This window comes from Phyllobates terribilis, unplaced genomic scaffold, assembly GCF_046119375.1.
Source record: "Phyllobates terribilis strain yellow unplaced genomic scaffold, ASM4611937v1 Scaffold_2__4_contigs__length_985480577, whole genome shotgun sequence".
NCBI classification, from domain to species: Eukaryota; Metazoa; Chordata; class Amphibia; order Anura; family Dendrobatidae; genus Phyllobates; species Phyllobates terribilis.
This window is the reverse complement of record NW_027362762.1, coordinates 813,482,910-813,510,858: the sequence shown is the minus strand read 5'-3', so window position 1 is coordinate 813,510,858 and position 27,949 is coordinate 813,482,910. Positions and strand designations below refer to the sequence as shown.

Sequence of the window (27,949 nt, the reverse complement as noted above, 5' to 3'; positions counted from 1 at the left end):
CTGTGGTCCCATCTTTCTTCAGGTCATTGACCAGGTCCTCCCGTGTAGTTCTGGGCTGATTCCTGGCCTTTATCAGAATCATTTTTACTCCATGAGGCGAGATCTTGCATGGAGCCCCAGATCGAGGAAGATTGACAGTCGTCTTGTGTTTCTTCCATTTTCTAATAATTGTGTCAACAGTTGTTGCTGTAGCATCGGCGTCTCTGCCCCGTACTAGGCAGAGACGCCGTCCCTCTCACCTCCCCGCTCCTGGCGCGGCGTCCTCCAGCGCTTCTCTCCCCGCTGCTTCCGGCACGCGCTCCTTCCCCGGCAGTGTGCTTAGGGCGCGCGCGCGCGCTCCCCCTCTCTTAAAGGGACCGCGCGCGCCGTCCTAAGGAGTCCCCGGCCAATTGCCGGAGGACCTCCCATATTTAAGGCACCTCCTCCAAAATGGAGGTGCCCGAGCAATGTTGTTGCACTGTTCACTACTCTGCTTCAGCCCTCAGGTCCCGTTGCCAGTTACCTGCCAGTTACCTGCCAGTCACCTGCCAGTTTGCTGCCTGATTCCTGCCTGTCATCCGCTTTCCTGCTTGCTAGCCTGAGGTCCGACGGTCTGCCTTCCGACACCTGTCAGTCTGTCTATGGACCAGCTTGCCCGCTCACCTGGGAGCGCTCACCTGCTACCTGCCTGATAGCCTACCTGGAGGCTCCGCCGTCACGTGCTGTGACCACCTGCCAGTCCAAAGACTCTTGCCCGCTCACCTGGGAGCGCTCATCTGCTACCTGCCTGTTAGCCTACCTAGAGGCTCCGCCGTCACGTGCTGTGACCACCTGCCAGTCCAGAGACTCTTGCCCGCTCACCTGGGAGCACTCATCTGCTACCTGCCTGTTAGCCTACCTGGAGGCTCCGCCGTCACATGCTGTGACCACCTGCTTATCCTGAGACTCTCGCCTGCTCACCTGGGAGCACTCATCTGCCATCTGCCTGCTAGCCTACCTGGAGGCTCAGCCGTCACAGGTCGTACCTGCCCTTTTACCCAGAGACTGCCCCGGTCACTTGCCGTGACCTCCTGCCCGTTTACCCAGAGACTGCCCTGGTCACTTGCCGTGACCTCCTGCCCGTTTACCCAGAGACTGTCCCGGTCACTTGCTGTGACCTCCTGCCCGTTTACCCAGAGACTGTCCCGGTCACTTGCTGTGACCTCCTGCCCGTTTACCCAGAGACTGTCCCGGTCACTTGCCGTGACCTCCTGCCCGTTTACCCAGAGACTGTCCCTGTCACTTGCCGTGACTACCTGCCCGTCTTCCCTGGGAGCCACCCGCTTCCTTACATGGACTGCCCCCTTGTATAGTTGCACAGAGGTTCCACCTCCCAGACCCGTTACAGTTTGCTCGGGCCATGGAACCCGGTGGCCCCCAGATCTCCGATCTGCACCAGGAAGTCTTACGTCAGAAAACTCAGCAGGAGGTGGTACTGTCCTATCTACGGTCCGTTAACTCTCGTCTAGGCGCATTGTGTGACTTGTCTATGTCTACCTCTGGTCCAGCCGTGCCCATTCCTGCGGTACCGCAATCCAGTCCCTTCATGGTACCCGACTATGGACCTCGGCTTCTGGCACCTCCACGCTTTGCCGGCGAACCTACTTTAGCTCGGGGTTTCATAAACCAGTGCACCCTGCACTTTGAGCTCTTGGCATACCAGTTCATCTCCGACCGAGCCAAGGTGGCCTTCATCATGTCCCATCTTACTGGGGAGGCACTGGCATGGCTAATCCCCTGTGGGAGAGAGGGGATCCCCTGGTGTCCGACCTGACGTCTTTCCTCGCTGCTTTCCGGAAAGTCTTCGATGAACCTGGACGGAAAACCTCTTCTGCCTCCTCACTGCTACGTCTCCGCCAAGGGAGTCTCACCGTGGGCCAATATGCCATACGGTTCCGCACCCTCACTTCTGAGCTTGCCTGGGAAAATGAGGCTCTGGTGTCTGTCTTCTGGGAGGGTCTTTCCGGTCGGTTTAAGGACGAGTTAGCTGGTCGGGACATTCCTACCACTCTGGATGACCTGGTGTCACTAGCCACCCGGATTGGCATCCGGTTCCAAGAACGTGCCAAAGAGACTACCTGGGAGAAAGACTTTTCTTGCTCTGCTCCTACTTCCCTGAGACCTGCCTCTCAATCAGTCACTCCGCGGGCGCCCTCGCCTGAACCTATGCAGATCGACCAGACCAAGATGGTCAAATCTCGCCAAGAATCTCGCCGAGCCGAGGGAAGCTGTTTCTATTGTGGCAGTATGGAGCACTTCATCCGTTCCTGCCCGGAGAAGCCGGGAAACGCCAGTGTCTAGGACCGCTCGGAGAGGTCGTCCTAGACAAAAGTAAGCCCTCTCCGTCTCTGACTTTACCGGTCTCTATTGCTTGGGGAGAAAACCGTCACTTTGAACTTGCCCACCTGGATTCTGGAGCTGCTGGAAACCTCATCTCCCAGTCTCTGGTAGAGAGATACCGTATTCCCACCAAGTCCCTGGCTGAACCATTATCAGTCGCCTCCGTGGATGGAAGACTTCTCTCGGAGACCATCCTGCTCGTCACCGAACCCATAACCCTGCAGGTGGGAATGCTGCACTCTGAGGTAATCTCATTCCATGTGTTGTCCGGACTTTCTCACTCCCTGTTGCTAGGTCTACCTTGGCTCCAGACACACGAACCCGTATTGAACTGGCGATCCGGTGAAGTACTCCGATGGGGTCCAGACTGCCATAGGACCTGCCTGGTTCCGGTCCGCCCAGTTCGCCCTCCGCCTACTCCAGCTAATTTACCAGGTCTCCCGGCTCCTTACTGGCCCTATGCGGACGTCTTCGGTAAGAAGGAAGCAGAGACGTTGCCACCCCATAGGCCATATGACTGCCCGATCGACCTGGTACCTGGCACCACTCCTCCCCGTGGGCGTATCTACCCGTTGTCTGCAGCCGAGACCCGGGCCATGTCTGAGTACATTGAAGAGAATCTGGCTAGGGGATTTATCCGGAAATCTACCTCCCCGGCTGGAGCCGGATTCTTCTTTGTCAAAAAGAAAGACGGCTCACTACGCCCCTGTATTGACTATAGAGGACTCAATCAGATCACGGTTAAAAATAAATACCCCCTTCCGCTCATCTCTGAGTTATTTGATCGTCTTAAAGGCGCCAGGATCTTCTCCAAGCTGGATCTACGTGGAGCTTATAACCTGGTCCGTATCCGTCAGGGAGACGAGTGGAAAACAGCATTTAATACCCGGGACGGACACTATGAGTACCGTGTGATGCCCTTCGGTCTCTGCAATGCTCCCGCCGTCTTCCAAGAACTGATCAACGACATCTTCCGTGACCTTCTTTACTCCTGCATGGTGGTATACCTGGACGACATCTTGGTCTTCTCTCCGGATCTTCCCACACACCGGAGGGATGTTCGTCAGGTCCTGCTTAGGCTCAGGCAGAACCACCTCTATGCTAAATACGAGAAGTGCCTTTTTGAGCAGACCTCTCTTCCTTTCTTGGGCTATGTTATCTCCCAGACAGGCTTGCGAATGGATCCCGAGAAGCTCTCTGCTGTCCTAAAGTGGCCCCGTCTGGAGGGCTTGAAGGCGATACAGCGATTCCTGGGCTTCGCTAATTACTATCGTCTCTTCATTCCTCACTTCTCGTCACGGACTGCGCCCATATCTGCGCTCACCCGTAAGGGAGCAAATCCCAAGGTATGGTCATCCGAAGCTGAGGAGGCCTTCCTTTCCCTGAAACAAGCCTTCTCCTCTGCCCCTGTGCTGCACCGTCCGGACTGCAACAAACAGTTCTACCTGGAGGTTGATGCCTCCTCCTCTGGAGCCGGAGCGGTGCTCACCCAGAAGTCTTCCTCCGGGAGAATGGTAACCTGCGGCTTTTTCTCTAAAATCTTCTCCTCCTCTGAGCGCAATTACTCCATAGGAGACCGAGAACTGCTTGCCGTTAAATTGGCGCTGGAGGAGTGGCGTTACCTGCTTGAAGGGGCTCTATACCCGGTGATCATCTATACGGATCACAAGAACCTGGCATATCTCCAAAATGCCCAGAGACTTAATCCACGTCAAGCCCGGTGGTCTTTGTTCTTTGCCCGCTTCGATTTCATCCTTCATTTCCGCCCGGCGGACAAAAATGTCAAAGCTGATGCCTTGTCCCGATCCTTCCTGTCCTCCGACCAAGAGGAGGAGCCTATGCACATTATCGACCCCTCCAAGGTGATGAATGTGTCCCCCTTGGATTTGACTCGTCTTCCACCCGGCAAGACGTTCGTGGCGCCTCCAGACCGTGAGAGGGTTCTTCGCTGGGGTCATTCTTCTAAACTAGCTGGCCATGCCGGCCAAAAGAAGACCCTCCTACTCATTTCCCGGCATTACTGGTGGTCTACCCTGCGTAAGGATGTGGTAGACTTCGTCTCTGCCTGTTCATCTTGTGGCCGCAACAAAATTGCCAGACACTTACCAGCTGGTCATCTCCTGCCGCTTCCCATACCTGTTGCCCCGTGGCAACACATCGCTATGGACTTCATTACCGATCTTCCTGTCTCTGCCGGGTGTACTGTCATTTGGGTGGTCGCGGACCGCTTCTCTAAAATGGCCCACTTCTTTCCCCTGCCTGGTCTTCCGTCTGCACCTGAGCTGGCTAAGGACTTTATTCGCCATATCTTCCGTCTCCATGGCCTACCCCTCCACATCGTGTCGGATCGAGGGGTTCAGTTTACCTCACGCTTCTGGAGAGCCACATGTAAACTGCTGGACGTCACCCTGGACTTCTCCTCCGCTTACCACGCTCAGTCCAATGGTCAAGTGGAGCGGATCAATCAGATCCTTACCAGCTATCTCCGGCACTTTGTTAATGCCCACCATTCTGATTGGGTGGACCTCCTTCCTTGGGCCGAGTTCTCTTATAATAACCACGAGAGCGAATCCTCTTCCAAGTCCCCGTTCTTTATTGTCTATGGCCAGCACCTCCGGATTCCGCTCCCTGTCTCCGTTTCTGTGGACAACCCTGCTGCGGAGTCTCTTGTCAGCGAATTTTCTACTATTTGGGAGAGTACCAGGTCCGCTCTTCTTCTGTCCTCTGAGCGGATGAAGAGATATGCTGATAAGAGACGTCTGGATCCGCTTCAATTCCGTCCGGGAGACAAGGTTTGGCTCTCGTCCAAACATGTGCGGCTCAAAGTACCCTCCTTCAAGTTGGGTCCTCGATTCATCGGTCCCTTCGAAGTCCTCAGGCAAATTAACCCTGTGGCCTACAAATTAAAACTCCCGGCCACCCTACGGATTCCCAACTCCTTCCACGTATCTCTCCTCAAACCCGTTGTCTTTAAGTCTTTTTCCAATAATCCAGGTGCCCCTCCTGCTCCGGTTTCCGCTGATGACGTCTTTGAGGTAGAGAGTATTCTGGCCTCCAAGAGGGTAAGAGGAAAGACCTTTTTTCTGGTAGATTGGAAGGGGTTTGGTCCTGAGGAGAGAACTTGGGAACCCAGGGAGAACATCAACGCCCCGCTTCTCCTTGAAAAAATTCTTTCTGGCCAAAAAAAGAGGGGGCCTAAAGGGGGGGGGGGTACTGTAGCATCGGCGTCTCTGCCCCGTACTAGGCAGAGACGCCGTCCCTCTCACCTCCCCGCTCCTGGCGCGGCGTCCTCCAGCGCTTCTCTCCCCGCTGCTTCCGGCACGCGCTCCTTCCCCGGCAGTGTGCTTAGGGCGCGCGCGCTCCCCCTCTCTTAAAGGGACCGCGCGCGCCGTCCTAAGGAGTCCCCGGCCAATTGCCGGAGGACCTCCCATATTTAAGGCACCTCCTCCAAAATGGAGGTGCCCGAGCAATGTTGTTGCACTGTTCACTACTCTGCTTCAGCTCTCAGGTCCCGTTGCCAGTTACCTGCCAGTCTCCTGCCAGTTTGCTGCCTGATTCCTGCCTGTCATCCGCATTCCTGCTTGCTAGCCTGAGGTCCGACGGTCTGCCTTCCGACACCTGTCAGTCTGTCTATGGACCAGCTTGCCCGCTCACCTGGGAGCGCTCACCTGCTACCTGCCTGATAGCCTACCTGGAGGCTCCGCCGTCACGTGCTGTGACCACCTGCCAGTCCAAAGACTCTTGCCCGCTCACCTGGGAGCGCTCATCTGCTACCTGCCTGTTAGCCTACCTAGAGGCTCCGCCGTCACGTGCTGTGACCACCTGCCAGTCCAGAGACTCTTGCCCGCTCACCTGGGAGCGCTCATCTGCTACCTGCCTGTTAGCCTACCTGGAGGCTCCGCCGTCACATGCTGTGACCAGCTGCTTATCCTGAGACTCTCGCCTGCTCACCTGGGAGCACTCATCTGCCATCTGCCTGCTAGCCTACCTGGAGGCTCAGCCGTCACAGGTCGTACCTGCCCGTTTACCCAGAGACTGCCCCGGTCACTTGCCGTGACCTCCTGCCCGTTTACCCAGAGACTGCCCCGGTCACTTGCCGTGACCTCCTGCCCGTTTACCCAGAGACTGTCCCGGTCACTTGCTGTGACCTCCTGCCCGTTTACCCAGAGACTGTCCCGGTCACTTGCTGTGACCTCCTACCCGTTTACCCAGAGACTGTCCCGGTCACTTGCCGTGACCTCCTGCCCGTTTACCCAGAGACTGTCCCTGTCACTTGCCGTGACTACCTGCCCGTCTTCCCTGGGAGCCACCCGCTTCCTTACATGGACTGCCCCCTTGTATAGTTGCACAGAGGTTCCACCTCCCAGACCCGTTACAGTTGCCTTCTCACCAAGCTGCTTGCCTGTTGTCCTGTTGCCCATCCCAGGCTTGTAAAGGTCTACAATTTTGTCCCTGGTGTTCTTAGACAGCTTTTTGGTCTTGGCCATGGTGGAGAGATTGGCGTATGATTGAGTGTGTGGACAAGTGTCTTTTACACAGGTAACGACTTCAGACAGGTGCAATTAATACAGATAATGAGTGCAGAATAGGAGGGCTTTTTAAAGAAAAACTAACAGGTCTGTGAGAGCCAGAATTCTTGCTGGTTGGTAGGTGGTCAAATACTTGCAGGTGCATCTCACAAAACTAGAATATCATCAAAAAGCAGGGCTGTGGAGTCGGTAAGCCAAACCTGCGACTCCGACTCCTCAATTTCCCTTACACCGACTCCGACTCCCACATATATTGCTTATATTTAAGTGAAAAATTAATTGTAGTACAATGTGAACATCAGACATTTAATCATTATGATACAATAATCAAGATATTTAGATAGAACATAATATATATTGGAATACAACTTTAGAACACAAAAAACTGTAATAAATTGTAAATATGTAATACACTATGTAATAACGATTATATATATATATATATATATATATATATATAGTATATATACAGTACAGACCAAAAGTTTGGACGCACCTTCTCATTTAAAGATTTTTCTGTATTTTCATGACTTTGAAAATTGTACATTCACACTGAAGGCATCCAAACTATGAATTAACACATGTGGAATTATATACTGAACAAAAAAGTGTGAAACAACTGAAAATATGTCTTATATTCTAGGTTCTTCAAAGTAGCCACCTTTTGCTTTGATGACTGCTTTGCACACTCTTGATGAGGTTCAAGAGGTAGTCACCGGAAATGGCCTTCCAACAATCTTGAAGGAGTTCCCAGAGATGCTTAGCACTTGTTGGCCCTTTTGCCTTCACTCTGCGGTCCAGCTCACCCCAAACCATCTCGATTGGGTTCAGGTCTGGTGACTGTGGAGGCCAGGTCATCTGGCGTAGCACCCCATCACTCTCCTCCTTGGTCAAATAGCCCTTACACAGCCTGGAGGTGTGTTTGGGCTCATTGTCCTGTTGAAAAATAAATGATGGTCCAACTAAACACAAACCGGATGGAATAGCAAGCTGCTGCAAGATGCTGTGGTAGCCATGCTGGTTCAGTATGCCTTCAATTTTGAATAAATCCCCAACAGTGTCACCAGCAAAGCACCCCCACACCATCACACTTCCTCCTCCATGCTTCACGGTGGGAACCAGGCATGTAGAGTCCATCCGTTCACCTTTTCTGCGTCACACAAAGACACGGTGGTTGAAACCAAAGATCCCAAATTTGGACTCATCAGACCAAAGCACAGATTTCCACTTGTCTAATGTCCATTCCTTGTGTTCTTTAGCCCAAACAAGTCTCTTCTGCTTGTCGCCTGTGACGCGCCCCCTGGGCCAGTGCTGTTTGGGGATTACCCGGAGCCGGATCAGATGGGGGTTGTAGTCTCCGAGTGGCGGCGACCCGGTCCGTGCCCAGGGTGTCAAACTCAGTGTGTGGCAGTCTTTACAGATGTTATTAGTTGTTCTTAGTGTCGACTACGCCACCCGTTGATTTGCGGTCAAAAGGCCGCCGCTGCAGCAGGGTCCGCTGAGGCTGGTGGTATATGTGCAGCTGTGGTAGTATAACCCCCAACGGGAGGGGTATAGCCTCAGGGGGTCAGGTGTAGAGGATGGTGGTAGTGGTGGTGCAGTGTGGATGGTAAGAAGACTCAGAGTCGGGCTGTGCAGTTCAGGGTTTTTACTTACTGCTGTTCTGTTGGTCACTCTGGCCTTGAGTGACCGCCCGAGCCGTGCTGCGTCCACCAGGTCTTGGACTCGGCCAACCCCCAAGCAATTCTGGAGCGTGGTCCTGAGCTCCCTTTCTGACTGTCCTCTCTACTGGCCGTTCCCACCAGGGGTCCACTTATGTCCGGCTCCCTCGGGTCTCCTGTTGGGTGAACCTTCTTTGGCTTCCCTGACCCTATGCTCGGTGTGCCTTCTTAGTGGACTTGGTGAGGGGCTGCTCCACATGTAATGTCGCAGCCTCCGGTTCTTAGTTGAGGGTAGTTTCTCTCCTCCACTAATTTGGGATCCGGTTCCCTTGCGTGCCAACCCTTCACCCTTCTGGTTGTATACTGGGTTTTTGGGGTTCCTTCTTCTCCCCCTCTGGGTCCTTCTCTTCTCCTCTCTCTCTTCTCTCTGCAGGCGCTCCTGGACCTCTCTCAGGACTGACTGACCCTCTACAGAAGACTGACCCTGATCTAAGATGGTGCCCACCTTATATACTCCCTCTATGTGTGAGCTCAGGTGACCAGCACCCAATGAGCTCCTAGCCTTACCCAGACTGCTCCCCCTATCTGCCCCTACACTACTGGGATGTTCCACCCCCCCTCCCACTCCAGCCAGGGACAGACACTGTCGTACCTGCACATATACTGGTGGGAGTACCGTCGGTCTGTCCCCCGGAAATGGGATGTATGTAGTGTATGCAGCTTTCTGAGCTCAGTCCCACACTCCATCCTTACCCGGGAGTGGAATACCACACCTCTGGCTTGAGGTGTAATACCCCTGTAGCAGCCGAGTCCTCAGGGTGCTACACCTGTCCTTAGCAGTGGTTTCCTAGCAGCTATTTAACTATTAAGGCCTGCTGCACAAAGTCTCCTCTTAACAGTTGTTGTAGAGATGTGTCTGCTGCTAGAACTCTGTGTGGCATTGACCTGGTCTCTAATCTGAGCTGCTGTTAACCTGCGATTTCTGAGGCTGGTGACTCGGATAAACTTATCCTCAGAAGCAGAGGTGACTCTTGGTCTTCCTTTCCTGGGGCGGTCCTCATGTGAGCCAGTTTCTTTGTAGCGCTTGATGGTTTTTGCAACTGCACTTGGGGACACATTCTAAGTTTGCCCAATTTTTCGCACTGACTGACCTTCATTTCTTAAAGTAATGATGGGCACTCGTTTTTCTTTACTTAGCTGCTTTTTCTTGCCATAATACAAATTCTAACAGTCTATTCAGTAGGACTATCAGCTGTGTATCCACCTGAATTCTGCACAACACAACTGATGGTTCCAACCCCATTTATAAGGCAAGAAATCCCACTTATTAAACCTGGCAGGGCACACCTGTGAAGTGAAAACCATTTCCGCTGACTACCTCTTGAAGCTCATCAAGAGAATGCCAAGAGTGTGCAAAGCAGTCATCAAAGCAAAAGGTGGCTACTTTGAAGAACCTAGAGTATGTAATGCACACGCCCGGGCTGAGCGGCGTGTGCGTGTGATTGTAGTGATTCCACTGGACCGTGCCGGAGAGTGAATGCCTGGAGGGGCGTAACTAGGTATTCACCCGATCCGACCAGGGTCGCACGACGGCATACGACGCCAGTGCACCAAGGAGGAACCGAGCAGAGGGACCAGGTGCTACTCCAGGACAGACCCCGGACACGGCTGTTGACCCATACAGGGGAATACAGGAACAGACTGGTAGGCTGGCACACAGACTGGTGGGTATAGGCAGGCACGACTGGTATGCAGGCAGGCGGGTATGCAGGCAGGGGGGTACAGGCAAGCACAGCTAGAGTGCAGACAGGGAGGCACTAGCAGGTAGGAACACAGGCGGGATAGGACCCAGTACACACTGGGACTCAGGAACAATACAGGCAGAGGGGTACAGGCAAGCACAGCTAGAGTGCAGACAGGGAGGCACTAGCAGGTAGGGACACTGGCGGGATAGGACCCAGTACACACTGGGACTCAGGAACAGAACCACAGATGTGGCGGACAAACACAGCAGAGTGAGGCCGCCCAGAGAGGTGAGCGAGAACAGGGCAGGACAAGGCCGCCTGGAGCGGTGAGCAAGAGTAGAGCAGGACAAGGCCGCCAGGAGCGGTGAGCAAAGGGTCAGAGCTGAGCGAGTGTCACGGGTGTGTCGCCACGAAGATCGTCACGAGTACACAGCCTGACTTCTCGCAGCTGACTTGTTGGTGCTTTGTGTTTTTCGGCAGTGAGGGAGTTAATTCTCTCTCTCTCTGTGCTAGACGAGGTCCAGCCTCGCCCAGCTGCAATCAATACTGCTGTAGTGAGACTCCTTCAAATGCCTGCTGGTCTGTTTGGGAAGTGTCGGTGAAAGCATTTCATTCAGACTAACAGAGCGGATCGTGGTGTTTGGAGTTTCTGAGATAAGTGTATTTGGAGTGTTTTTTCCCTTCCTCGCTTTATCATTTATCTCCTTTCCCGTTGGTGTTCCCTCTGTTGTAGTTGTGTAGTTGTTGTATGCAAGGTGGTTTTGGTTTTTCCCTTGTACTGTCTCGTTTGTCTAAGTACTGTGTGTGGGCATATTATTACTTGTCCCCTTTTGTTGTGATCGGGGTCCTTCTCAGGACTAGATTACTTAGGTGCAGGGATCCTCAGGAGGTAGGGGTTACGCTGGCGGCCTGGACCTCTGTACCTTTAACAGTACCTCCAGGTTGAGGGACTAGTCAGGGCCCCAGCTTAGGGTCAGCTTAGGCCCCCTACCTCCAGTATACAGAGACAGCGTGACATTTTCACCGACCCACTTAGTTTTTCTCCAGCTACCATGGATCCAGTAGCCGGTCTAGCTCGGCAGTTGCAGAGTTTGTCCATGGAGCTGGCGGACGTTAGGTCCAAGGTTTTGCATCCTCAGGAGCAAGCCGGACCAGAACCTAAAGTAGCTCTCCCTGACAGGTTCACTGGGGGGCGGGACAAGTTTTTTGTTTTCCGGGAGGCATGCAAGTTGTACTTTCGGCTGCGGCCTCGGTCATCGGGGAGTGAAGAACGAAGGGTGGGAATTGTCATCTCGCTCCTACAAGGGGACCCACAATCTTGGGCGTTCTCTCTTCCCCCGGGCTCCCCGGCTCTCCAGTCAGTGGATAGGTTTTTCGCTGCTCTGGGACTCGTATATGATGACCCAGATCGGATCTCCCTTGCTGAGTCTAAGTTACGTAGGATCCAGCAGGGAGATCGTCCGGCGGAGGAATTCTGTTCGGAGTTCCGTAGGTGGGCCACGGACACCCAGTGGAATGACCCGGCTCTTAGGAGCCAGTTTTGTCATGGTTTATCCGACAAATTACAGGATGTGTTGGCACAGTATGACTGTCCCGCGTCACTGGAAGCCGCTATGGCCCTTGCTATTCGCGTTGACAGACGGCTTCGGGAGAGGTGCGGGATAACTCTACCCCCTGTGATGACTCCACCTCCTACAAGGTCCCCTCATATGGTGGTTCCCCTGGTCAGTCCAGAGGAGCCTATGCAATTAGGAGGGACATCATTTCGGGGGAGGGGACCGGTGGTGTGCCATAAGACAGGAAGGTGTTTCTTCTGCGGGAGAAAGGGACATTTTATTGGGGGGTGTCCATCCCGTCCCTTGCAGAGTGAAGAGTCGTCGGAAAACTGTTGATCCCAGGTTGTGTGGTGGACGGCAATCTGGGAGTAGGTATTTCGTCCCTAGGTTCGTCTCAGTTTCTCGTACCGGCGGAGGTGGTGGTGGGTACGAGAACTGAGAGGATATCTGTTCTTCTGGATAGTGGGGCCGGGGCTAATCTGGTTGATGCTCGGTTTGCCCGGGTTCAAGGTATGCGATTGAGTGAGTTGGCTAAACCCATCCCCATATTCTCGATCGATGCCAGGCCTCTCGGTCAGGGAAGTTTTTTGCAAGCTGTGCATGACTTAAAACTTCAAGTGGGGGCGATACATAAAGAACTGTTGTCTTGCTACGTGTTGGAGGGTCTTCCCACTCCTATAGTGTTGGGCCTTCCTTGGTTAGCTAAGCATAACCCGGTTATTAATTGGCAAACCAGAGAGATAAGCCAATGGAGTAAATTCTGTAATAAAAACTGCATGAACACGGTCATCGGTGCGGTTACTCCTTGGGTCTTACCTCCATTTCTGGCGGACTTTGAGGATGTATTCTCGGAGAAAGGGTGTCAGGAACTACCTCCTCATCGCGAGTATGACTGTTCTGTAAAACTGCTCCCTGAGGCCAAGTTACCTAAAGCTAGGTTGTATAACCTTTCTGGTCCTGAGAGGCAGGCCATGAAGGATTATATTTCAGAAAGTCTGGCTAAGGGGCATATTAGACCTTCATCTTCACCGGTGGCTGCGGGGTTCTTCTTTGTTAAGAAGAAAGATGGAGGCCTACGCCCTTGCCTGGATTTCCGTGAACTTAATCGGATTACGGTCCGAGATCCGTATCCGCTCCCACTTATTCCCAATCTCTTTAATCAGATCGTGGGCACCAAATGGTTCTCTAAGTTGGATCTCAGGGGGGCGTACAATCTGATTAGGATGAAGGAGGGGGATGAGTGGAAGACGGCGTTTAACACTCCGGAGGGGCATTATGAGAACCTTGTCATGCCATTCGGTCTGACTAATGCCCCGGCGGTGTTCCAACACTTTGTTAATGACATTTTTCGCCGCCTGGTGGGACAGTTTGTTGTCATATATCTGGATGATATCTTAATTTACTCGCCGGATCTGGTGTCTCATCAGGAGCACGTTAGGCAGGTGTTACAGATCTTGCGGGATAATAAACTGTATGCCAAATGGGAAAAGTGTGTGTTCGCCGTACAGGAACTCCAGTTTTTAGGCTTCCTGGTTTCAGCGTCCGGTTTTCGTATGGACCCTGGGAAAGTGCGGGCAGTTCTTGAGTGGGATCGGCCAGAGAATCTTAAGGCACTACAACGTTTCCTGGGGTTTGCTAATTATTACCGGAAGTTCATTCGTAATTTCTCGTCCATGGTTAAGCCTCTCACAGACATGACTAAAAAGGGGACGGATTTTTCTAGGTGGTCTGACAAGGCTTGTCAAGCATTCTCCTCCTTGAAAAAATGTTTTGCCTCGGCACCCATACTCATTCAACCTGATGCGTCACAGCCATTCATTGTAGAGGTAGACGCTTCCGAGGTAGGGGTGGGAGCAGTATTGTCACAGGGTTCGTCCCCTGGTAAGTGGCATCCGTGCGCCTTTTTCTCTAAAAAATTGTCGTCCGCTGAGAGGAATTACGATGTCGGCAATAGGGAACTCTTGGCCATTAAGTTAGCTTTTGAGGAGTGGCGCCATTTTTTGGAGGGGGCAGTCCATCCGGTCACCGTCATCACCGATCACAAGAACCTGCTACATCTGGAGTCCGCGAAACGTCTGAATCCCAGACAAGCTAGGTGGTCATTGTTTTTTACCAGGTTTAATTTTGTCGTTACATATCGTCCTGGGTCAAAAAATGTAAAGGCGGATGCCTTATCTCGTAGTTTCCCTGGGGCCGGGAATACGGACGACCCGATTCCTATCCTTCAGGAGGGGGTGGTGGTTTCGGCAGTATGCTCTGAGCTGGAGGAGGAGGTATTGGAGGCTCAGGGGGACGCCCCTGTTGGACCTCCGGGGAGACTGTTTGTTCCAGATCAGTTGCGACAAAAGGTGATCGAGGCACACCATAACTCAGTTTTTGCAGGACACCCGGGGAGTAAAGCAACTGTGGATCTCCTCTCGCGTCGGTTTTGGTGGCCTAACTTACATAAGGAGGTGGTAACTTTTGTCGCGTCCTGTGGGGTTTGTGCGCGCTCTAAGACCTCACATACCCGTCCGTCTGGGGCCCTCTTACCTTTGAAGATCCCGGAGCGTCCTTGGACTCATCTGTCTATGGACTTTATTACGGACCTCCCTCCGTCTTCGGGTAAAACGTTCATACTCGTTGTAGTGGACAGGTTCAGCAAGATGGCACATTTTATCGCTCTTCCGGCTCTCCCTAATGCTAAAACTCTTGCGCAGGTGTTCATTGGGGAGATTGTGAGGCTTCACGGGGTACCCTCCGAGGTGGTGTCTGATCGGGGGTCTCAGTTTGTGTCCAAGTTCTGGAAGGCGTTTTGTGCACGGCGGGGGATGCATTTGTCATTCTCATCGGCTTTTCATCCTCAGACCAATGGTCAGACGGAACGTATGAACCAGAGCTTGGAGACATATCTCCGGTGTTTTGTGTCAGAGAACCAGGAGGACTGGGCTTCTTTCTTACCTCTGGCAGAGTTTGCTCTTAATAATAGGCGGAGCGAGTCCACTGGTAAGTCCCCGTTTTTTGGGGCATATGGTTTTCACCCCCAGTTTTGTACTTTCAGTAGGGGGGGCTCTTCGGGGGTTCCTGAGGAGGAACGATTTTCCTCATCACTCGCTTCAGTATGGAGAGGGGTGCTGAAGAATCTGAATACTATGGGGAACCGATACAAACGTATGGCTGATAGGAGGAGAGTGTCTGGTCCGGACCTAAGTGTGAACGATCGGGTATGGTTGTCTACCAGGAATATTAAACTTAAGGTTCCCTCCTGGAAACTGGGTCCCAGGTTCATCGGGCCGTACAGAATCAGTTCTATTATTAATCCGGTGGCATTCCGTCTTGACCTCCCCCCTACGTTTAAAATTCACAACGTGTTCCACAGATCGTTGCTTAAGAGGTATGTGGCGCCGGTGGTACCGTCACCTTTACCTCCCCCTCCAGTGGTGGTCAATGGTAACTTGGAGTTCCAGGTATCGAGGGTCATCGATTCACGCTTTAATCGCCGGTCCCTTCAGTACCTGGTTCATTGGAAAGGGTATGGTCCTGAGGAGAGGATGTGGGTTCCTGCGTCGGATATTAACGCAGACCGATTAGTTCGGGCCTTCCACACGACTCACCCGGATAAACCTGGCCCTGAGGGTCCGGAGGCCCCTCGTAGAAGGGGGGGTACTGTCACGGGTGTGTCGCCACGAAGATCGTCACGAGTACACAGCCTGACTTCTCGCAGCTGACTTGTTGGTGCTTTGTGTTTTTCGGCAGTGAGGGAGTTAATTCTCTCTCTCTCTGTGCTAGACGAGGTCCAGCCTCGCCCAGCTGCAATCAATACTGCTGTAGTGAGACTCCTTCAAATGCCTGCTGGTCTGTTTGGGAAGTGTCGGTGAAAGCATTTCATTCAGACTAACAGAGCGGATCGTGGTGTTTGGAGTTTCTGAGATAAGTGTATTTGGAGTGTTTTTTCCCTTCCTCGCTTTATCATTTATCTCCTTTCCTGTTGGTGTTCCCTCTGTTGTAGTTGTGTAGTTGTTGTATGCAAGGTGGTTTTGGTTTTTCCCTTGTACTGTCTCGTTCGTCTAAGTACTGTGTGTGGGCATATTATTACTTGTCCCCTTTTGTTGTGATCGGGGTCCTTCTCAGGACTAGATTACTTAGGTGCAGGGATCCTCAGGAGGTAGGGGTTACGCTGGCGGCCTGGACCTCTGTACCTTTAACAGTACCTCCAGGTTGAGGGACTAGTCAGGGCCCCAGCTTAGGGTCAGCTTAGGCCCCCTACCTCCAGTATACAGAGACAGCGTGACAGCGAGACTGCCGGAGCAGTGAGCAAGAGTAAAGCAGGACGAGACCGCCTGGAGCGGTGAGCAAAGGGTCAGAGCTGAGCGAGACTGCCGGAGCAGTGAGCAAGAGTAAAGCAGGACGAGACCGCCTGGAGCGGTGAGCAAGAGTGGAGCAAGACTGCCGGAGCAGTGAGCAAAAGGATAAGAGCGGAGCGAGACTGCCGGAGCAGTGAGCAAAAGGATAAGAGCGGAGCAAGGCTGCCGGAGCAGTGAGCAAAAGGATAAGAGCGGAGTAAGGCTGCCGGAGCAGCGAGCAAAGGAGTCAGAGCAGGCTAGAACCGCCGGAGCGGTAAGCAAAGGAGACAGAGCAGGCTAGAACCGCCGGAGCGGTGAGCAAAGGAGTCAGAGCAGGCAAGGCTGAGCAGGGGGGACAGGGCTCTGTTCACACAGAACAGACAGGAAGGGAAAGGCAGAGCCAGATACCCACAGGGTACTTGCAGTGAAGTAGCGAGTGGACCACAAACTCACAAACGGGAGTACAGAGACAACAAGCAGGAGTTAGGTACGAGTTCAGACTCTGCAGAAAAAGGAAGGGAACGGACATAGAGGCAAAACAGGTAAAGGATAGGAGAGAGTTCAGACTGGAACTGAGTGTACGGAGGAGACCGACACTGCAGCGGAATACAGGAGCGGGTCTGGGAATACGGCCCCCAGAGAGGCAGGATGAACAGGCAAGGAGCGTGTTCAGACAGGACAGACAAGATACAGGAGCGGGTCTAGGTAATCGGCCCCTAGAAGGCGGGAGGAACAGGCTAGGAGCGTGTTCAGACAGGACAGACAAGATACAGGAACGGATCTAGGTAATCGGCCCCTAGAAGGCGGAAGGAACAGGCTAGGAGCATGTTCAGACAGGCCTGGAAATACAGCCTCCAGGATAGGCAGACAAGAGAACACAGACAGGACTCAGTTCAGCCACGGGAACTGATACCACAAGGCAGGAGACATAGACAGGACTCAGCTCAGACACGGGAACTGATACCGCAAGGCAGGAGACATAGACAGGACTCAGTTCAGACATGGGAACTGATACCGCAAGACAGGAGACAAAGAACGGGACCTGGCACCTTCAGAGTGCAAGCACACACTGAATGAAACACTATGCTCAGGCAGGGATAGATGGGAGCAGCTGAGCTATATACCAGGTGACAGACAGCAATAGGCTGAGGACGCACAAGGGGTGTGACCCACAGCAGGTACAAAAAGCAGGAAGTGATCGGGCGCCGCCCTTAAGCAGCAGAAACAGACACAAACAGACAGCATGGAGGGAAGCCAGAGAGACATTCTGGACTGGAGATCAAGTGCGCGCTCTTGCACAGTGGGAGATGGACCACCATGCAAGGACGCCGCCAGGTATGTTACAGAGTATAAGACATATTTTCAGTTGTTTCACACTTTTTTGTTAAGTGTACTGTATATATATATATATATATATATATATATATATATATATATATATAACACTATGTAATAAACTATGTAAGTCGCAAAAAAACGTTTTCAACAAAAACATACTAAATAACATTTGTGCAGTCTATGAATTTGTTCTAAGAAATAGAATTGCCTCCATCAGATCCTCCTTCATAGATGACCTCAAATCTGACCTAATAATTTTAAGGCTAGAGAAAAACCTCTCTACACTAACTTGGAGGCAAAGCCGTAACCACATGGACAACATCTCTAACAATTTCCGGGTATAAAGGAATTGCCTCATGCACAGTCAGTTTTGATGAACGGTTGAATTTTTCTATTTCTTTGAGATCAAGTGAAACATTTTGCTGAAATATGGTCAATCTGCTTGCTATAGGAGACGGAGTGAAATCTTTTTCCTTGCGGCAACGCTTTGCCTGCTCCATGTCATCTAAATACTTGTCAAAGTCAAACTCTTCATCTAATGAGGGTGAAGATATGGCAGCAGTAGCACTGTCAGGACCCAAGTCCTCTTGCGCCTGGCAGTCCTCCTGTAGGCCACTCATCCTAACTGCTACCTCAGTCAAAGCTTCATTCTTTTTAGTACAGATAAGATATGGATAGAGAGATATGGATAAATGGATGGATAGATAGATAGATAAAGTCATAGAGGGATAGATAAATAGATAGATGGAGGGATGGATGGATAGATAGATGGAGGGATGGATAGATAGATAGTGGGATAGATGGAGGAATAGATAGATTAATAGAGGGATGGATAGGTAAATAGAGGGATGGATAGATGGAGAGATAGATAGATACAGGGATGGATGGATGGATGGATAAATATATGGATAGACAGATGATAGATAGCCATATGGATGGATAGATGAAGGGATAGATGAAAGGATGGATAGATAGATAGATAGATAGATAGATAAGATAAGATAGATAAGATAGATAAAGTCATAAATAGATAGATGGAGGGATGGATAGATAGATAGATAGATGGAGGGATGGATAGATAGATAGTGGGATAGATGGAGGAATAGATAGATTAATAGAGGGATGGATAGGTAAATAGAGGGATGGATAGATGGAGAGATAGATAGATAGATAGATAGATAGATAGATAGATAGATAGATAGATAGGATAGATAAGAGATAAAGTCATAAATAGATAGATGGAAGGATGGATAGATAGATACAGTAGATGGAGGGATGGATAGATAGTGGGATAGATGGAGGAATAGATAGATTAATAGAGGGATGGATAGGTAAATAGAGGGATGGATAGATGGAGAGATAGATAGATAGATAGATAGATAGATAGAGGGATGGATGGATAGATAGAGGGATAAATGAAAGGATAGATGAATGGATAGATGGAGGGATAGATAGATGGATAGATAGATAGATAGATAGATGAATACATGGAGGGATAGATAGAGTGTGATAGACAGATGACAGCTACAGACAGCAAATAGTACATTGCACATAGAATCATAGAATGGTAGAGTTGGAGGGGACCTCCTGGGTCATCTGGTCCAACCCCCTGCTCAAAGCAGGATTCACTAAATCATCTCAGACAGATATCTGTCCAGCCTCTGTTTGAAGACGTCCATTGAAGGGGAACTCACCACCTCTCGTGGCAGCCTGTTCCACTCATTGACCACCCTAACTGTCAAAAAGTTTTTTCTAATATCTAATCTGTGTCTCCTCCCATTCAGTTTCATCCCATTGCTTCTAGTCTTTCCTTGTGCAAATGAGAATAAAGATGATCCTTCTACAATGTGACAGCCCTTGAGATATTTGTAGACAGCTATTAAGTCTCCTCTCAGTCTTCTTTTTTGCAAGCTAAACATTCCCAAAACCTGTAACCGTTCCTCATAGGACATGGTTTACAGACCGGTCACCATTCTGGTCGCTCTTCTCTGAACTTGCTCCAGTTTGTCGATGTCTTTTTTAAAATGTGGTGCCCAAAACTGGACGCAGTATTCCAGATGAGGTCTGACCAAATATCGCACATATAGTTCACACATTGTACAGAGAGCACATAATAATCACCTACAATATTAGCATTAGTTACCTTCCTGTGACAGAGATGAGCAGTAGTACTTTCACTTTCTCCAGCTCGGGGCCCAGGAATCGGATCCTGTGCAGGGCAGGCACCCCTCCCCCTCCTCTCTCTGGTGAAGACGGCAGAAGACAGGACAGAGGAGGGGAGATTGCCCCCTGCAGTCTGGAGCCGGTGCAGGACGTGAGTTTTGATAGGTGCGTGCCCCTGCTTCTAGGGGGGGGGGAGCTGCCCCCCTGCCCCTCGCTAGCTACGGCCATGATTCACACACAGCGTTTTTGTGGATCCGTTTTTTGCAGTAAAATGCAGTGACTCTGGGCATCCCAGCAAAGTCAATGGGTTTCAAGATATGACATTCAGACACATCGTTTTGTGAGGATCCGTTTTTGGGCTCAAAAAAGGATCCTCACAAAGAATGAGCATGTCAGTTTGTGCGGCGTTTTTCTAATCTGCTTTTGCTATTGAAAACATTATCTATAAACTCAAAAACCTTTCAGGTGATGCGGTTTTTTAAAAAGCTGATCTGCTTTTGCAGCTGAAAAACGTATCCTCAAAAAACGCAGCAAAAACGCTGTGTATGAATGTACCCTTAGATCAGGAATAGAACAGCCATTTGTAGGACATTTCATAACTTTCCCAAACTCCTATAAAAAAATATTCAGCACATTCTGCATTGAACTGCTGTACCCAATTTATTATATATTTTAGGAGTCGGTCCATTTTATACCGACTCCACCAAAATGAGCACCGACTCCGACTCCACGACTCCGACTCCACAGCCCTGTCAAAAAGTTAATTTATTTCACTTCTTCAATACAAAAATTGAAACTCTTATATTATATAGAGTCATTACAAGCAGAGTGATCTATTTCAAGTGTTTATTTCTGTTAATGCTGATGATTATGGCTTACAGCCAATGAAAACATCAAAAGTCATTATCTCAGTAAATTAAAATAATTAACAAAACGCACCTGCAAAGGCTTCCTAAGCATTTAAAAAGGTCCCTTAGTCTGTTTCAATAGGTTCCACAATCATGGGGAAGACTGCTGACTTGACAGATGTCTAGAAGGCAGTCATTGACACACTCCACAAGGTCCCAGAGTTCCAATTTTCATTTGGAAATCAAGGTCTCAGAGTCTGGAGGAAGAGTGGAGAGGCCACAATCCAAGCTGCTTGAGGTCTAGTGTGAAATTTCCACAATCATTGATAGTTTGGGGAGCCATGTCATCTGTTGGTGTAGGTCCACTGTGTTTTATCAAGACCAAAGTCCGCGCAGCCGTCTACCAGGAAATTTTAGAGCACTTCATGCTTCCCTCTGCCGACAAGCTTTTTGGAGATGGAAATTTCATTCTCCAGCAGGACTTGGCACCTGTCCACATTGCCAAAAGTACCAATACCTGGTTTAAAAACAACAGTATCACTGTGCTTGTTTGGCCAGCAAACTCACCTGACCTTAACCCCACAGAGAATCTATGGGGTATTGTCAAGAGGAAGATGAGAGACACCAGACCCAACAATGCAGACAAGCTGAAGGCTGCTATCAAAGCAAGCTGGGCTTCTATAACACCTCAGCAGTCCAAAAGGCTGATCGCCTCCATGCCACGCCGCATTGATGCAGTAATTGATGCAAAAGGAGCCCCGACCAAGTACTGAGTGCACTTACTGAACATACATTCCAGTAGGCCAACATTTCGAATTTTAAAAATATTTTTCAAGCTGTTGTTATAAAGTATTCTAATTTACTGAGATAATGACTTTTGTGTTTTCATTGGCTGTAAGCCATAATCATCAACATTAACAGAAATAAACACTTGCAATAGATCACTCTGTTTGTAATGACTCTATATAATATATGAGATTCACTTTTTGTATTGAAGAACTGAAATAAATTAACTTTTTTATGATATTCTAATTTTGTGAGATGCACCTGTATTTTATTCAATAAAATGTAATTACGGTAAATTATTTAAAAAACATACAATGTGATTTTCTGGATTTTTTTTTAGATTCTGTCTCACAGTTGAAGTGTACCTACAATAAAAATTACAGACCTCTCCATTCTTTGTAAGTGGCAAAACTTGCAAAATCGGCAGTGTATCAAAACTTATTTTCCCCACTGTACCTATAAAGCAGAGATCAGTGAAAAAGCAAATTGAGACAAATGTACCCAGTGAAGCACTCAGATTGCCACCTACCAATCATCTGAACCCCATTGTCTGGGAAGTCTAACTCTCTGGCCATTGCTGCTGTACCTATTCGAAAAGTCTCTTACTCCGGGATCTGTTTGCGGACGGTGGATTTGAAAAACTAGCCAATGGAAGTGAGAGACTTAGCAGTGGTATTAATCAAACTAGGGTTTGTGCTGACCCTTAAAATGAATATTAAGTTGAATGCAACTTAACACCAGTCTACTCAGGACAACTGATGTAACTGCATATTTTTGGCAGACAAAAAACACATCTAATACACCCCTCAGCTTTTGCAGTTTATCCTCTTGCAAGGAAGACAACACTTTTTTTGAATTTTTTTCAATTCCCTGAAAGGAGAGGACCCTCGAGGTCCTAAGTTTTTTTGCCAGACAAGAAGATACCAAACAGAGATATGAAATGACAAATATCTAACAAAAAGTGGAAAAGTGGCACTGAGGTGATCCAGTTAAGCCTACAAACAAAAAAAATCATCCTAATAATGACTAACTAGGGCGCTAGGAGTCTCGTTACGAACCACTTATACCAAAAAAGTAGTAAACACCTCAAAGTAAAAACAAGACCCAAATTATCATAATAGAAATGACCAACTAACAACCAAGGAAATGGAAACACGCTGTGTACAGATAAAAGGCGGAAAGCTGATTCTGAATCCAACCTCGTCATTATAGTTCATGTACCCGCTTTACAAGCTAAATCAACTGTTCTATGAAATTAAAGTATGATACAGAAGCTAGGGCACTGATTAATCATGTTTGCTTAAATTGACATTTCTTTTATTGCCTTGTGGAATTTGTTGCGGTTTTCTGTTCCAAATTCTTCAAAATTTACTTTTTTTGCACTATTTAGAACAAAAAGTCACTGGATCTTTTAAAATGTCAACTTTGTAAAAATAAAGTTAGACAGATTTTGTACTACAGTACTACAATTAATTAATTGTTAATTTTTTGGGACAACTCCAAGAGGGTTACCCTCAGATTAGGGAATGGCAGCTTAAAAAAAGAACAGCCCTGCGTCCCAAATTGATTTATTTGTCTATCTTCAACTCCAGAAATTGTGTCATGGACTTCAAATTATGTGAAAAATTTGGAAAGGGAAAACAAAATCAATAAAAAAAGACAAAAGAAAAAACACGGCTTCCCTCTTCTTGTGATACATGTATAGCCAAAGGAAGAATCTCTAGGACACGCACCTGCCTGACTACTACCTTGATGGTAGAGAGAGTTTAAGGGTCACCGGGATCAGGGGCCAGGTAAGCTTAGCCACAAAAAGAGCACTCATGTCTAAATTTTCAGGTGCCATAAAGCCTGCAATGGCCCTCAACGTATAGAAAGCATTTCTCATGCAACGCCCCCACCCGGAAAGGTGGTGGTGGCTGGGAGTAGGGTAAGGAGAAAGACTTCTTACCGGTGGCTGGGATTGTCGGGCAGAGTGCCGGTATGATGACAAGCGGTCCTGGTGAGGAGTCGGCCTCCGAACGCTGCCGGATTAGCAGGCGGTTAGGATCACTGTCACTACTCTTGATGCTGGTAAATTCAGCAATGATTTCCAAGTAGTGATTGACTTCCTGGTGCCAAAATCCTTTTACTGCAGGCAGTAACAGCCCATCCTGCCACACAACCTTCACCACCCACTACTGGTCTGGATAAGAGAGACCCAGAGTTTACCGAAAACCTAACCAAACATTTTATGCATTCATAGACCCAATGGATAAGTGCCCGAGGTCGGACAATCTGTCGTTGGCCTTTATTGAATGAACGTCCTATTCCTAAATGTTTACATACTGATTGTGAACATACGGTCGCAGAATATTAGGCGTGAGAAGACCCGGTCACCATCATCCACAATCTGAGAGTTTAGCAGTGACATGTTGGCCTTGGTTATAGCACTGAGGTGCTGATCCTTGTTATAGCGGTAAAGTGCAGGTCCCAGTTACAGCGGTGACATGTCGGTCCTGGCTATGGCAATGACGTACTGGCCCTGGTCATAGTGGTGACATACCGGCCCTGGCTGTAGCGGTGACATGCGGGCCCTAGTTATAGCATTGACATGCTGGCCCTGGTTATAGCGTTGACAAGCCAGTCCTGGATATAGGGATCACATGCCGTCACTTGTTTTAGCGTGACACTTCGGCCCTGGTTATACCGGTGACATGCTGGCCCTGGTTATAGCGGTGACATACCGGCCTTGATCATACCGGTGGACATGATGGCCCTGGTCATTCCGGTGACATGCTAGCCCTTGTTACAGCGGTAACATGCCGGCCCTTGTTATAGCGGTAATATGCCTGCCCTTGTTATAGCGGTAATGTGCCGGCCATTGTTATAGCAATCACATGCCGTGCCTGGGCATACCAGTGACATGCCGGCCCTGGTTATAACGGTGACATGCCAGCCCTGGTTATAGAGGTGACATGCCGGCCCTGGTTATAGAGGTGACATGCCAGCTCTGGTTATACCAGTGATATGTCGGCCCTGGTTATAGTGGTGACATGCCAGCCCTGGTTATAGCGGTGACATACCGGCTCTGGTTATACTGGTGACATGCCGGCCCTGGTTATTCCGGTGACATGCCGGCCTTGGTTATAGTGGTGACATGCCGGCCCTGGTTATAGCGGTGACATGCAGACCTTGGTTATAGCGGTGACATGCCAGCCCTGGGTATAGCGGTGACATGCCGGGCCTTGGTTATAGCGCTGACATGCCAGCCCTGGGTATAGCGGTGACATGCCGGGCATGGTTATACCGGTGACATGCTGGCCTTGGTTATAGCGTTGACATGCCGGCCATGTTTATACCGGTGACAGACCGGCTCTGGTTATACTGGTGACATGCTGGCCCTGGTTTTTCCGGTGACATGCCGGCCATGGTTATACCGGTGACATACCGGCTCTGGTTATACTGGTGACATGCCGGCCCTGGTTATTCTGGTGACATGCCGGCCTTGGTTATAGCGGTGACATGCCGGCCCTGGTTATAGCACTGACATGCCAGCCCTGGGTATAGAGGTGACATGCCGGCCTTGGTTATATATCGGTGACATGCTGGCCCTGGTTATACTGGTGACATGCCGGGACTGGTTATAGCGGTGACATGCCGGCTCTAGTTATAGCGGTGACATGCCGGACCTGGTCATACAGGTGACATGCCGGACCTGGTCATACCAGTGACATGCCGGACCTGGTTATACCGGTGACATGCCGGACCTAGTCATACCAGTGACATGCCAGACCAGTTAATACCGGTGACATGTCGACCCTGGTTATAGCGGTGACATGCCGGCCTTGGTTATATATCGGTGACATGCTCGCTCTGGTTATACTGATGAAATACCGGGACTGGTTATAGCGGTGACATGCCGGCTCTAGTTATACTGGTGACATGCCGGCCCGGTGACATGCCGGCCTTGGTTATAGCGGTGACATGCAGGCTCTGGTTATAGCGGTGACATGCCGGACCTGGTCATACCAGTGACATGCCGGACCTGGTCATACCGGTGACATGCCGGACCTGGTTATTGCGGTGACATGCTGGCCCTGGTTATAGCGGTGACATGCCGGCCTTGGTTATATATCGGTGACATGCTAGCCCTGGTTATACTGGTGACATGCCAGGACTGGTTATAGCGGTGACATGCCGGCTCTAGTTATACTGGTGACATGCCGGCCCGGTGACATGCGGGCTTTGGTTATAGCGGTGACATGCAGGCTCTGGTTATAGCGGTGACATGCCGGACCTGGTCATACAGGTGACATGTCGGACCTGGTCATACCAGTGACATGCCGGACCTGGTCATACCGGTGACATGCCCGACCTAGTCATACCAGTGACATGCCGGACCTGATCATACCGGTGACATGCCGGACCTGGTTATTGCGGTGACATGCCGGCCCTGGTTATAGCGGTGACATGCCAGCCTTGGTTATATATCGGTGACATGCTGGCCCTGGTTATAGCGGTGACATGCCGGCCTTGGTTATATATCGGTGACATGCTGGCCCTGGTTATAGCGGTGACATGCCGGCCTTGGTTATATATCGGTGACATGCTGGCCCTGGTTATAGCGGTGACATGCTGGCCCTGGTTATACTGGTGACATACCGGGACTGTTTATAGCGGTGACATGCCGGCTCTAGTTATACTGGTGACATGCCGGCCTGGTGACATGCCGGCCTTGGTTATAGCGGTGACATGCAGGCTCTGGTTATAGCGGTGACATGCCGGACCTGGTCATACCAGTGACATGCCGGACCTGGTCATACCGGTGACATGCCGGACCTAGTCATACCGGTGACATGCCGGACCTGGTCATACCGGTGACATGCCGGACCTGGTTATTGCGGTGACATGCTGGCCCTGGTTATAGTGGTGACATGCTGGCCTTGGTTATACTGGTGACATGCCAGGACTGGTTATAGCGGTGACATGCCGGCTCTAGTTATACTGGTGACATGCCGGCCCGGTGACATGCGGGCTTTGGTTATAGCGGTGACATGCAGGCTCTGGTTATAGCGGTGACATGCCGGACCTGGTCATACAGGTGACATGTCGGACCTGGTCATACCAGTGACATGCCGGACCTGGTCATACCGGTGACATGCCCGACCTAGTCATACCAGTGACATGCCGGACCTGATCATACCGGTGACATGCCGGACCTGGTTATTGCGGTGACATGCCGGCCCTGGTTATAGCGGTGACATGCCGGCCTTGGTTATATATCGGTGACATGCTGGCCCTGGTTATAGCGGTGACATGCCGGCCTTGGTTATATATCGGTGACATGCTGGCCCTGGTTATAGCGGTGACATGCCGGCCTTGGTTATATATTGGTGACATGCTGGCCCTGGTTATAGCGGTGACATGCTGGCCCTGGTTATACTGGTGACATACCGGGACTGTTTATAGCGGTGACATGCCGGCTCAAGTTATACTGGTGACATGCCAGCCCGGTGACATGCTGGACTTGGTTATAGCAGTGACATGCCGACTCTGGTCATATCGGTGACATGCCGGCCCTGGTTATAGCGGTGACATGCCGACTCTGGTCATATCGGTGACATGCCGGCTCTGGTTATAGCGGTGACATGCCGGCTCTGGTTATAACAGCATTATTACCACCAGCCTACAATTAACCCTTACAGGAGCACTCCTTAGTCTCTAGTGCCTCCAGCACTTCACACTGCACTCTCTGATTCTTTACAGAAGTTAGTATAACTGTGCCAGCCTCTCCCAGGGCAGCCGTGCCCACACCGCCCACTTAACCCTTGCCATCTCCGGGTCTCACCTGTACGCTAGGCTCATGCACTCGAACAGCCGGGTGAGCGTGGGATCAATGCTGCCGGCAGAGACCGTCCCCAGCCTGTGCGGCTCCTCACTCCGATGTCTGTCATCATTGTGCGGGGAGGAGACCATGAAGTGGCCGCTGTGAATGACCTGCAGCCGGGGCCGCAGCCCCTCAGTGTCGGAGTCAGTGTCGCTCTCAGGAGCGGGGCCCCGGAGCTGCCCGGAGCCGCAGCCTGCCATGGTGCCAGCAGCCCTGTGGAAGTGACAGCGAGGGACAGGGAGAACGGGAAACCACGCCCCTCTCTTATCAGCCACCAATCACAAGAAGAATTTCACTCTCTCATTACCAAACCCACCAATCACATAGAACGATTCGCCTCTGGCTCTCCATAACCACGCCCATGTTTATAGGTGTCAGTCAGGTGAGTGCTGATCAGCTTGGCATTCTGCTGCCAGCCCTGGGCGGGTAGTGCAGCCTGCAGCCTGGGCGGAGCGCACAACCTACAGCAGGGAAGCCGCGACCTGCCTCATGTCAGCTGTCACTGAGGACAGCGTCACACAGGGAGTCTCTCCAGAAACAAACACAGTGTGCATGAGGCGGTGCGGTACTTGTGGACACAGCAGGGAGAGCGTGATCCAGTACAATGGAAGCTCTCCTTTAGAGTGGTTGTCCTTTAAATTCTGTATTCCAGGGGTCGCAAACTCAGCCGGGTAAATGAGCCACACATAGAAAAAATATGAATATGAAGGGCCGCGTTCTGTGGGGTGAAGATGAGGTTTTCAGTGATACCATTGGTTTTCTATATCACCTTTTAAT

At 50.5% G+C, this 27,949-nt stretch overlaps 1 protein-coding gene across 2 annotated transcripts in view; it reads right to left on the bottom strand.

Annotated features, from left to right (window-relative positions):
* Positions 1-27,443, bottom strand: part of MLXIPL (MLX interacting protein like) — a 207,209-nt gene extending 179,766 nt beyond the window's left edge. Inside the window, exon 1 of one of the 2 annotated variants that reach the window (XM_073667616.1) lies at positions 27,134-27,443. In XM_073667616.1, the coding sequence (XP_073523717.1) occupies positions 27,134-27,372 (239 nt within the window). In that variant the 5' untranslated portion in view covers positions 27,373-27,443. The remainder of the gene's footprint in view (positions 1-27,133) is intronic. The other variant, XM_073667615.1, reaches the window with a different exon arrangement.
* Between the last annotated feature and the right edge of the window lie 506 nt (positions 27,444-27,949).